General features: G+C 36.7%; 1 protein-coding gene across 2 annotated transcripts in view; it reads right to left on the reverse strand.

Annotated features, from left to right (window-relative positions):
- The window catches only part of PARP8 (poly(ADP-ribose) polymerase family member 8), a 171,364-nt gene that overhangs the window by 63,944 nt on the left and 94,726 nt on the right, over window positions 1-12,694 (reverse strand). For both annotated transcript variants that reach the window (XM_044916920.1, XM_044916919.1), the window contains exons 4-7: window positions 9,061-9,150; window positions 8,430-8,500; window positions 6,835-6,912; window positions 5,540-5,634 (exon numbers count right to left, since the gene is read on the reverse strand). In XM_044916920.1, the coding sequence (XP_044772855.1) occupies window positions 5,540-5,634; window positions 6,835-6,912; window positions 8,430-8,500; window positions 9,061-9,150 (334 nt within the window). The remainder of the gene's footprint in view (window positions 1-5,539; window positions 5,635-6,834; window positions 6,913-8,429; window positions 8,501-9,060; window positions 9,151-12,694) is intronic.

Consider the following 12,694-nt stretch of genomic DNA (forward strand, 5'->3'; position numbering starts at 1 on the left):
CAGATTTCCCAATGCGAGATTACAAAGCGTGATTACAGTTTGTCCAGATGCAGCGACCCAGTCATCAGGATTGCTTCTATATCTGAATAACTTTCAGTTGCCCCGGATCTCATGAATAGCAAATGCAGAATCAAGTCAAAAGCCTGAAATATGAATGCAACTTGAATTGTGAAGCCAGATATCTGATTGTGTCCTGAATGCTGTATTGGGTTTATAATAACTCAAAATAATTTCATGCACTGCCTATATTTATTCACTGTGAAAAGATCACATCAAATTGAACCTGAATACTTTTTTAAGATAAGGAGAACAACACAGAAATGATCTGATGCAGTTGTTACACCCTGGAACTGAGAAAGGACTGCTTCACAATTTTTTTTTTCCCAGACATCTGAGCTACTCTTTCAATCAACATATCTTGAAATCTGGTCATTTGATTTTGGATATTTACATATGACCTAGTTCATTTAAGAACATATGTACGAAATGTATTTTTCTATGAACATGTATTTTTGAGGGCACTATGTGTTAGAATTCTTGGCAATTTCTTCTCCTAATTTTTAATGGAACTAATCAAGATAACATCATCATTAATGAGACACAACATCCATACTCACAATATAGTAAATGTTAGACCATCTCTCCTAGTCCTCCTTTCTCTATAAAACTATAGCTTATTCATTATACTGTTGTGATGTTTTATAACACTACCTGATCAGAATTAGCAGTGATTGCACTGGTTATAAAAATATTATTAGATATCTAGCCTTCCCTTATTAGCTGTCAAGGAAATTATACATATACACACTTACATGAAATTCTATCACAGGTTCTCGGGAACTAAAATCATTACTATTCAGTTATTTCTTGCATTCAGTGACTGGTCAGTTACATTTTGAGAAGAAATAGATTCTGTGAGGAAACATAACACCTTCTATGACATCTGAAATTCAACAAGCGTTCCCTGTCTCTCTCTGCATGCCTACTCAATGTGTGTTTTTTGCTCAGTGTGGGAGAGATGTTTGTGAATGGGCCAAGAAATATGCAAACTCAGTAGTCAGAAAGAAATCTTGGTAGATTAAAGCATTTGCAAGACTGTATCCAAAGTGCTCTGAAATTTCTCTAAAAGGCAACAAGACTGAGAAGAATGTAAAAACTAGGTCCAGATAAAAAAAGAAGGTGATACAAAATGACAGTGTATAAGAGATACAGTTTCTACAACCCCTCCTCCCCCGCTGAAAAATCCTTGGTTTTACTTGAAGAAAGTACAAGCACTGGGAATAGGGGTGACTGTCTGGGACCTGACATTCTGAAGCTTTCAACTAGATTATGGGCCAGTGTTTTTGGAAAATACTCCCCCCTTTGTTTCTTCTAGGTGCTTCCTGTCGTCACTTTCCCCTGGTTTTCAGTCAGACCATTTTTCTGGAGGCTCCAGAAGCAGGAGTGGGAGTACCAATAGCTGGAAAGGACACTACAAATATCCAACGGCAAATCTTTTGATGAATGACGTCTTCAACATAGGTTAAGGTATGCTTTAGTAACAGACCTCTTCAGCTCTCAGTGGTTTAACACAAAAAAAAGGATTTATACATCATGAACGGCACATGTTCCCTATGGACTCGGAGGGCTGAAGGGGAGTTGCTCTTCACTGGGGTCACTCAGGAGCCCATAGTGATGGGAGCCTGGGGGAAACGGGAACTCCTGCACTAGTACCCACACTCACATTTCACTGGACAAAATTAGCTGTATCCACTCATCACATTAAAGGGGCAGAGAAATAAAATGCTGCCAAATACCAGAGGACAGGAACCAGAAGATCTGTAAGTAATCCTACCTACCGGTCACTACAAATGGAAATGCAGAAACCCAGAATAAGTGGTTCATACAGATTTTTGTGGCTTTTCTCTCCTTCCCCTCCCCTCCCCTCTCCTTTCTCTTTCTTGCTCTCTTTCCCTCCCTCCCTCCTTCCCGCCTTCCCTTCTTCCCTCTCTCAAGGAAGTATGTGGGCCTGAATATAGTAGCACAACCTCCTCAACCTTAAAAACTCCCCAGTATGCCCTGTCCTCCAGAACATCAACTCCAAAAGGCCCTATTGCAATTGTCCATCCACAAAAGGTGATCAAAATGCAGAAGATGGGGCGCCTGTGTGGCTCAGTTGGTTAAGCGGTTAAGGGTCTGCCTTCAACTCAGGTCATGATCCCAGAGTCTGAGAATCAAGCCCCCACGCTGAGCAGGGAGTCGGCTTCTCCCTCGCCCTCTGTCCCTCCCCCCATTTGTGCTCTCTTGCACCCTCTCTCTCTCAAATAAATAAAATCTTTTTTAAAAATGCAGAAGAGTCACAATCTTGCAATCTTCTAACCTTCATTAAGCATTAGTCATCATAAAAAGGCTAGAATATTACTCATATGGCTTCGACTGTTAAAACAGAAGATGGTATGATCATAAAGCAAAGGTTATTTCATATGGGTTAGACGTGTGAAACACCACAAGCAAATTGTCAGAATCATTTCATTCCTGACCACGTGAGAATTTTGTGACTTGTAATTCTCCACACCTTTCTAAAAATATTAACCTCAAATTGTTTTCCGATGGCACTGATCAAATTTTTTTTAAATACATGACTAGAGGAGAAAATGTATAATGAAAAACATCAAACATCCTCATTTTGCTGCATGATTCAAGATGAGACATGTTCACTCAGTCTAATAAACTGATGGTTTATCCTGTTTCTCCAGAAATCTAACTCACTTCCAATACAAGAGCCTATGAACTGGAACTGTCATCAGTGTTTATAAGTATGGTTCAACACAGCCAGGATTCTGCTTTTGAATGCTATGGCCACATAGAGCTGAAATTACCTACTTCAGTAATGAACTGGTCATTAGTCCCTGTTTCTATCTCCTCTTTCAACCTACTTTAAGAGGTTTTTGCCTCAAGTGAGGCAATGCCAGTTCTTTTCATCTCTTACAGAGAACTTAGATGTGGTTAGCTGCCTTTCTCATTAAATACGTCACATTAAAAAAAAAAAAATGACGCCAAATAGCCTATTATGCATATTGAGGTACTTTTGTTCTTCAAACTCCATTAAGTTCTTATAAACCTCAATTAAGTAAAAGAACAGCTAATTAGAACAGTCTGTTTTCAGCAGGCTTAGAACTTTGCAAGGAAGAAGGTTCCAAGACCTTATGCCTAACTACTACTCTTGCCATGTCCCCAAGCCTCAGTAGTCGATACTAGACAGTAAATTCATTCATATTTATTTCAAGTAAATCAGACTAGTCCTGCTGTGGTTCATACTTTATACCATGAGGCCTCTGGGAGGTTATTTATTCTGGAAACATTCTCGATAGCTATAGAAAATCTACAGCTATAGAAAATCTACAGCAGGTAAGAACATGGCTTATGTTAATAGAGATTTAAATTGAATCAAAACTTATAAGTGAAATAGGGAAGGAGAAAAAAAATCAAAGCCATTTATGACTTTCAATATTTCATTTGAATGAAATTCCAAATATTTATCTAATTTCAAGAGTTGGTAAGTTATCAATAATTTTATTAATAATGGAAAATACTAATAGAGATGATCACTGGACTTAAATTCTTGCTGAAGAAACAAAAAATATTCCATATATATATATATATATATATATATATATATATATATATATATATGACAGTGTAATTAGAGCTTAGCATGGAAATGTGTGTTCAAGATAGTTCCTTAACTTTGTATAAAGGTAATCAACATGCGTTAAGGCAATACCCTAAAATGATAGGTAACTCAAATGAAAAGAAGCTGAACTATATGTTGTATTGTATGATTAACTCTATCCCAGACTTATTTTTTTTTAGTGGGGGAGGGGATTAAATTACTGCGATCAAAGTTTTAAGCAGTCAAGCAAATTTCGACTCAAGTTAAAAAATTAATCCTTGTTTTGAACCACTTATGGATAAATCCCTAACTGCCTTCTTCATTTATTCATTCTAACACCCTTACTGACTATTCATATTCCTTACCCTGGAGCCACAGTAGAGATCAACTGAGAAATAATTGCAGCTAATTTGCTAAAACCTTGAAATTTGCAAATATTTGTTTTTCCAAGCATAATCCCAATCACTCTCAGTCCACTGCAGCCGACCAGACCTCCATGAGTGGGAGAGACAGGATGGATGTATACAACCCCAGTTTACTGAGGCTGCAGGTGGTGGTGAGTTTGTTTCTGAAGTTAAAATGAAACACTTGACAATTATCAATTGTAGTTCTGTTGTACTTCCCAGCTTAAATTATTTGTTGGCTCTCTCAAAATCTAGATATGTCCATGGAAGAGAAAGTAACCGATAATGTAAACATCTTTCATGGATGCCATACAATCAAGAATCCATCAGCCCATATTTCATATATTCCCTGTGCTACATTAAGTAACAAAATATAAGCATGATTAAAAAAACAAAAACAAAACAAAATAAAACAAACCAACAAAATAGCGCACTGTCCCTGCATGCACAGAATTTAGGGTCTAGAGGGGGAGAAGTAAACCAATAATGACAAGACACAAGAAGTTGAGAAGCATAATAAATGAGGTGAAAGCCAAATGTGACGGGAGTCCGAAGGGCAGAACGACTAATGGGCATTGGAAACTCAAAGGAGGCTCCAGAGAAGCTGGCCTTTGGATTGTGGCTTGAATAAGAATGAAGCACTCACTGGTGAGAAAACAGCTCGTGCAAACGCCGGAAGTCAAGAGGGAACAGGGCACGTCTGGAGAACGGGCTTGGGTGGTTTGGGTGGATAAAGCGGGAACCGAGATCAGGCTGGGATCGGAGTCTGAAATTCCATGGCAACCTGGAGGCTGCCCATCAGGCAAAGAAGAAGAATCTTAAATAATCAGATCTGAGTCTTGGAGGGAAACTAGGATAGTGACAGGAAAGAGTTTCTTTTTTAAATTAGGGAGAGAAGATGGTAGGTAAGGATACTGAGGTCTTCTGAATAATTAAAAGTGATAAATAATGGTCTTTAAATTTATCACCAAATATTATATGAAGTAACTGCAAGATAAAATATATTATCATTCAAACAAACACTGCAAACTTATGTCCTTTTTTTTCTCCCCCTTTCTTTTTTTGGGGTCAGATCACATCACAATGTGATCTGGACACCAGTGGTTATGCATTATTTACTTTTATTGTTCACATGATGTGTCCTTGATTTATGACTGACTGCATGGGCCAGCTGGCCAAGTCTATTAAAGGAATTGATTAGGATGCTATTTAAGACTGATATTTTATCAAAGTAACTCTCCAAAATAACTAATTTCTTTAATGCACCAATGTACTCTTAAACCACATGTACCAAAAACAAAACCAAAAAAATCCATACAGCCACAGATAGTCCATTTTGTATAAGAAGAAACACAGCAGGATGTCTTAAGAAATTTCAAATATAACTAAGCCCAAGAATATTTCCACTTAAATAACTCAACAGAAAAATCCCAATGACTTACCAAGTCATTTTAATTTTTATTCACGAGAGGTACTGATTTACCTGAGAGAAACTGCGTGCGGCCCGTATAGCTCTCTCACTGCCGACAGATCAGCCTCAAGCTGGGGGTGCTTGCGCAGTTCCCCGTCATAGTTCACCTGACAAAAAGGGATGGTTCAGGAATGACTCGGGGTGAAGAGAATCAGAAGACTCAAATACAAACCATCTCTTGAGCAGGTCACCTGACAAAAAGGGATGGTTCAGGAATGACTCGGGGTGAAGAGAATCAGAAGAATCAAATACAAACCATCTCTTGAGCAGGTCCCCCTATAGGTTCTGCCAGGGATATCTTCTCTGTCATCTTCATTGAAAAATAGAATACTGCAGTATATTCACTAAAGCTCACAGGTTCGCTTACGTCATAAGTCTCATATAACGTCTTATGCTCGAAAAGTAAAATTAGAGGGGTGCCTGGGTGGCTCAGTCGGTTAAGCACCCTCCTGTTGATTTCGGCTCAGGTCGTGATCTCAGGGTCGTGAGACTGAGCTCCATGTTGGGTTCCATGCTGGGCGTGGAGCCTGCTTAAGATTCTCTCTCTCTCTCTCACCCCCCACCCCACTGCTTGCACGCACGTTCTCTAACAACAGCAACCAAAAAAGGCACCACTTTAATCTACTACCTTCCCATTACATTACACAAGTTACAAAACATATTTGTTCAAGAGGTTTACAGAACCAGAACAAGACACCATATACAGCCATATCCTAAAATCAACTGCACAGGTTAAAACTTTAACACTACCCTGGAAAAATAGTGAATTCTTTTATATATATGCATATGTGGCTACACCATTTTCATATATATAAATTATGATATTTCTTCATCACAATTTTCCAACAAACACTTTACGTCAGTGTAAGAGGAAAAGACAATGAATACAAATATTGAGGATGCTCAGTAACTCGGAACCATCAATTTTTATAAAGGTTAATCATGTTCTACTTAAAACTAACCATCCATGCTTTTGTTAGAAGCATCATCATTTCAAAACACTGACTGAGCCCAACATGCTTAAGAAATGTAAAAGTCAGAAATAGAATAAAATGCCATCTGCAAAATCTCTGTAATGAATTAAGATAACTTCAATGCAAGTGAGTGATTACAGTCAAAGAATTGCCAAAGTAACCTTAATTTCTGAATATATGTACAAATAAGAAACAGAGAAATTATACAGATCTGCAAGCCAGTTACAGAATTAATGCGCAGGGCTCTCGGACCACAAGCACAGGAATCCACTAGGACATGGATGCCTACCGTGGACTCTGAGAGCGGATAGTTGGGAGGTCTGATGCACTCACCTGTCCTCCATAATAAAATTCTTCAGAATCATTATCACCTTCAGAATCTTCTTCCACAGTACTATTTTGTCTTGACTCCTTAAAATAATAGAATCAGAAGAAAGTTTTAATGGTCAAACTAGCTTGCCTTCTTTCAAAAAAAGTAGATAATGGCCATAATGGATTAAGTCTTGTGCTTATCACCTGGATTTTATATAAAAGACATTGTTGGTGCAGTACAAACCAAAAACAAAAGATAGTAGGAGACATTTTGTCAGTGTATTAAGCTCTATGTATATCTTTTTTAAAAGTTCTATTTCATCGATTTTGTGTTGTACAATTTACCATTATATATATATATATATATAAACTATGTATAATCACCTACAACTTTGGCTTTGTTCAGATAGAACTTCTGAGAAGTTCATACTGATTCAATTTTTTATTAAAAAGTTCCTCGGCATTATTTATCCCTGACTGTCCTCACTTCCACTGCCAACTCTACACAATGGTATGAAACAAAAGGCACTCTGAACTCCAATAATAATTATGAAAATAAATATGAATTACATTACAAAGAGAGCGTTCCGCATATAGAAGTTATTTGCTTTAGACTTCAGATTTCAAAAGGATATTTAATTAAATATGCTTGAACTTGAAGTTTGAATTTCTAATTAACTGAACCACATCTGTTATGTGTCTAAAGTGCAAACAATGAAAACTCATCTAAAGTAACTAATGATGATATTCCTATCCCTGGCTCTGTTAAAATAATTAGAAGAAAGGCAAATTCCATTAGACACAGGAATCTATTAATCCAACGTGTTGGAATCATCCCTAAAATTTCCAGAACAAATTTCAAATTCTTAAGGAAAAAGAAAAACCTATAAAAGGGAATTTGGGTTTGATAAAATGCGAACAGTTTTCAGTTTTAGCGGCAGTACTGCGAAATCTGTGGTTCTCGTTGTGGAAAAAGAAGAGTAGAGGGAATGATACAACACTAAGAGAAAGGGAAGGTCGTATTGGGTACATAGTGTTAAGAGCAGAGAATTGTTGGTCCTGTTGCACTCATTTTGTTTGTTTAATGTCCAGTATTTATTGACTGATTCAAGCAAACTTTTTAAAGGTGAGGAAGGGCTTATGAATTTGTTGTTGTTGTTTTAACATTGGTCAATAATAATGACTCTACATACCTATAATCTTTGCTACCTTAGCTAAAGAGACCACCTTCTACAAATGAACCTGTGAGGGTCCCATTGAAACAATGGATAGCCACATATAGTTGTTAGAACTGTAAGTTATATAAGTGCTCCTTAGTCAACTACGTTATTTGACGAACGTACGGAGAATAAGTAAAGAAAGCTTCGTATGTATCTGATTTAGATTTAAAACTGACATTCTTTCTATTATTTGAAAGGGAGCTTTCTTCTCAGAGTTAACTCTAGGTCACTACCCTCCCCACACATTAAGTCTCTCAGCTACAAGCTTGTGTTCCATACACTAGATGCGATCTTAACCCCAATAACAGTGATGATATTAACTAGAAATACAAGGTAAATTTAAAATATGCCTATATGTTTTCAATAAATATAAAACATGAAATGCCATTTCCATACCTCTCCATTTTCCTTCTGTAATTTGGATTTTATGGATAAGCAACAGTTAGTGTCATTTGTCTTCCTTAATTCTGAAAGTTATAAAACATCATTTCAGTTTTTAGTATACTATTCACCAAACATTTATAAGCTTCAATGTAAAAACACCCCTCAAGTGATTCTTTCTTTGCAAGAAAATTAAGGAATATTTTGAAATTATATTATGTTGGGAAGTTATGTGATACACAAGCTCTTCTGATTTTCCATTGCCCATAAAAATATGGTCAAACCAAAGTGCCACTATACAGACTGCTTCAGATCTCATTATATATTTCATGGGATCTACATTGCCCTGAGTCAGCTTTTTAAATATTCAGTTTCCCTAGCAGTGTCATTATGTATGGAATATTTTAGAGCAAATATTAACATAATGCATTTAAACAGGACTTTTTCAAAGAATGTAAATTTATGTGTTTAAAAAACTGTTAAAAAACAAACTAACACAAGTTAAATAGAAAATTTATATGGGGATTTATAGATCCTAAAGATAAATATCTGTTACATGGGCTAAAAGAAACAAAAAAAAAATAAAGCTACCTACAGGCAAGAAAATATTAACCTAGAATTTTAAAAAATAGTGTATTCCTATTACCTGTTGCTATTCGATGAAAAATTATTGGAATTGGCTCTGTAGTAACTAATACATCTTCATCATTTTCTGAACTTGACACGTATGTATTATCTGCAAAGAAATATGGACAATTAAAGGCATAGTAATTTGAAAAAAGACACCCTTTATTTAAAAAAATGAGGTTACATCCACATCACTTCTATCACTCATGAAGCACATACTACTGCTCTGATTAATCTCAGAAAAAATTACATGTATTTCAGATTTATGTGTGATTTAATTTTAAATGGCCTCTTTAAAGATGTTTGCATCTCCTAGAGAAATAGAGACTTTGGGTAGAAATTATAGAGATTATAGCCCAAATATATCTCTCATATTCCGTGGGGCAACAGATCATTTGGATGCAATTGCTTGCCCTAACTCACTGAACAGGGTCCTTCCCAGTATCAGTACCTGCTAACCTTCCTAAGCAGGTTAGTGGTTGGAAGGAGAAAGCTAAACAAGAACATTTGGTGCAACAAATTCAATATCAAGTCTCTAAAAAATTTGAACTAAAGCTTTCATTGAAAATCATACTGCCATATTACTCTAATACACATTTTAAATTGATATGAAGTCTCACAACTCTTCCTCCATGAATTTTCATTAAATACTATACAAGTTGAATTCATAGAACATTAAATTATTCCACAGCTTACTTAATTATTTTACTCATCATTTATTTTCTCTGGAAAATATATTTTATAAATCTAGGATTTTTCCCTAATAAATACAGACCTCCGCTTTTACGGTAATATAACGCACAGCCATTTATCCTAGTTGGTTCATTGAGGAGTACAGAGCATCTGTGAGAGAGCTGTTTAACAAACACTTCATCAGTTCATCAGCAGTGGTCCTATAATACTCTCAGTGTTGTATAAAATATATAAAATATAAAAATAAAAAGTGTAAAATATTCCCAACAAATAATAGAAACCTGTATCAGTTTCTGCAAAAGGAAATGAGTATTCTGACAACTGTCTGAGTACAAGATAAAAGATCTTGAGCCAAGTTTTCATAATATTGTGTCAGTACAGTGAGAACATGATCTTTAACTGATAGATATCAAAGTCATTACTTTATTTCCAAAGAAACATCTGCACTGTTTTTAAGACCTAGAGTAGTGAGGGGCGCCTGGGTGGCTCAGTCGTTAAGCGTCTGCCTTAGGCTCAGGTCATGATCCCAGCGTCCTGGGATGGAGCCCCGCATCAGGCTCCCCACTCCGCAGGAAGCCTGCTTCTCTCTCTCCCACTCCCCCTGCTTGTGTTCCCTCTCTCGCTGTGTCTCTCTCTGTCAAATAAATAAATAAAAAATCTTTAAAAAAAAAAAAAAAAAAAAAGACCTAGAGTAGTGAGTCAGTGAGAGCGATATGTAGTCACAGCGTAGCCACAAAAGATGCTCAACAGAGACACAAGGCTTTCATAGTTATTCTGGAAGGTAAGAGGACATTAGTATAGATTGGATTTGAAATAAAACAGGTTTGCCCCATTACTTTATTTTAATTGCAAATTTTGCCTTGTTTTGTTTTCAAATAGCATCAAGGAAGGTGTGAGATTTTTGTGTTTATCAAGTGGGACCACAGATTAAGAAATGGATTTAATACAAATTTACTTTAATTACTGTCTCATCATATTGATTGAGACTTTGACGTTTCATCTGGAGTCTCTTCTGTCAGTAACCTCATACGCTGAGGTAGGAATCAAAACCCCTCTATCAAAGCCATTATTTAAATTTCTTAAACCCTCATTCAGAGTCTTACTGATCCAAGTTATTTGCTATGGAATCAACTGAATTAGACTTTTCCTGTGCACAATGGATTCCTTGAAGTAAACTTATGGAGAAAATGAGTATTAGAAGTGTGGATTAGGGGCACGTGGGTGGCTCAGTCGCTAAGCGTCTGCCCTAGGCTCAGGTCATGATCCCAGGGTCCTGGGATCAAGCCCCGCATCAGGCTCCCTGCTCAGCGGGAAGCCTGCTTCTCCCTCCCCCACTTCTTCTGCTTGTGTTCCCTCTCTGTCTCTCTCTCTCTGTCAAATAAATAAATAAAATCTAAAAAAAAAAAAAAAGGTGTGGCTTACAGTAATGGAAGTAATAGCTGACCACCAACTAGAAGGGGAGATCCAGAAAAATCTGTAAAATGGACACAGTATCACGCAGTATCTCAGTGTCATGGAACAAGGAGGATTCTCCTACAGCTTCAAGAGGCAAGTAAGTTAGGATTTTCTGTTTATGAAAATGGGGAAGTGAATAACTCAATTTAAAGGTTCAAATGGTTTACGTAGTGTTGATACTGGAAGGCAGTCAACTTTGATTCAAGAGAATATAATTTGGTGAAGACATGTTGCATAATGCTGAAAGACAGGACTACACAGTCAACCATATCATTTTCTAAGAGATTTTCTACCAGTTTGTATTTTCATCAGTATTTAGGCATTAGAACACTTTCAATTTCTGTTTCTGGCTTAATTTATCCAAGCCAAAATGTTTTCAGGTTTCAAGACAATATCTATTAAATCATCATTACAACATTAATAGGCCAGGTCAACGGGGTATATACCCAAGTGAAGAACAGAAATATAGGAAAGTAGACAAAGCACATAAAATCTAGACCCAGCTACCAACTAGTTATTGATCCCTTTTAACTAAGCCACAGTCAGCTTAGTTCTAAAAATGAAGGTTTGCTGATGCACTTTGAGGATCGGTCAGCTGTATGAATGAATTCTGTTTTCTTTTTGTTGTTGTTGTTTAAATAATCATTTCTAAACCTTCCTCAAACTATTTTGACATCTGTAATAATAACATCATCTTTGTTTAGACATGAGAAAGTAGGACATAAAAAGAATAGGGAATGCATTTAAGGTAACAGAATGAGTCAGTGACAGAATAAAATGTTTTCAAACTCAAATTCCTTCTCTGGAATTCTCCCACTTGACTCCAGAGCTGCCAAATTTTTTTTTTTTTTTGAAACTTCTGAAGACAGTTAGGTTCTTTAATGTGTAAGTTTTGTAGAGGACCTCAAGATCTTTATTAAAGGCTGTTAACAGTATGAATATTTTCGGGGCGCCTGGGTGGCCCAGTCGTTAAGCGTCTGCCTTCGGCTCAGGTCATGATCCCAGGGTCCTGGGATGGAGCCCTGCATCAGGCCCCCTGCTCGGCGGGAAGCTTGCTTCTCCCTCTCCCACTCCCCCGCTTGTGTTCCTGCTCTCACTAACTCTCTCTGTCAAATAAATAAATAAAATCTTAAAAAAAAAAAACAAAAAACAGTATGAATATTTTCTCTTCCCCGCCCTACCAGACTATGCAAGCATTACTGGAACTCTCGTGGACAATTGGGGAGAGATGGGTAGAAAGCCATGAAAAAGCATCTCCTGAACTATTGTTTTCATTCCATTTCAGATGCAACATGATTTAAGCCAAGTCATTCCATTATTCATTACTATGTAACTAAAGTGATTATAATTTTATTGGTTTTATAATATAATCTGGATGTCTCCCCTGAATGTTATATATAATATTCATGTACTTCATGTCAACTTTCAATCCAGTCATTTATTATCCCTATTTTAAAGATGAGGAAACCACGGCTCAGAGAAATTAAGCAATTTGCCCAAATTAT

Source organism: Neomonachus schauinslandi, chromosome 7, assembly GCF_002201575.2.
Source record: "Neomonachus schauinslandi chromosome 7, ASM220157v2, whole genome shotgun sequence".
NCBI classification, from domain to species: Eukaryota; Metazoa; Chordata; class Mammalia; order Carnivora; family Phocidae; genus Neomonachus; species Neomonachus schauinslandi.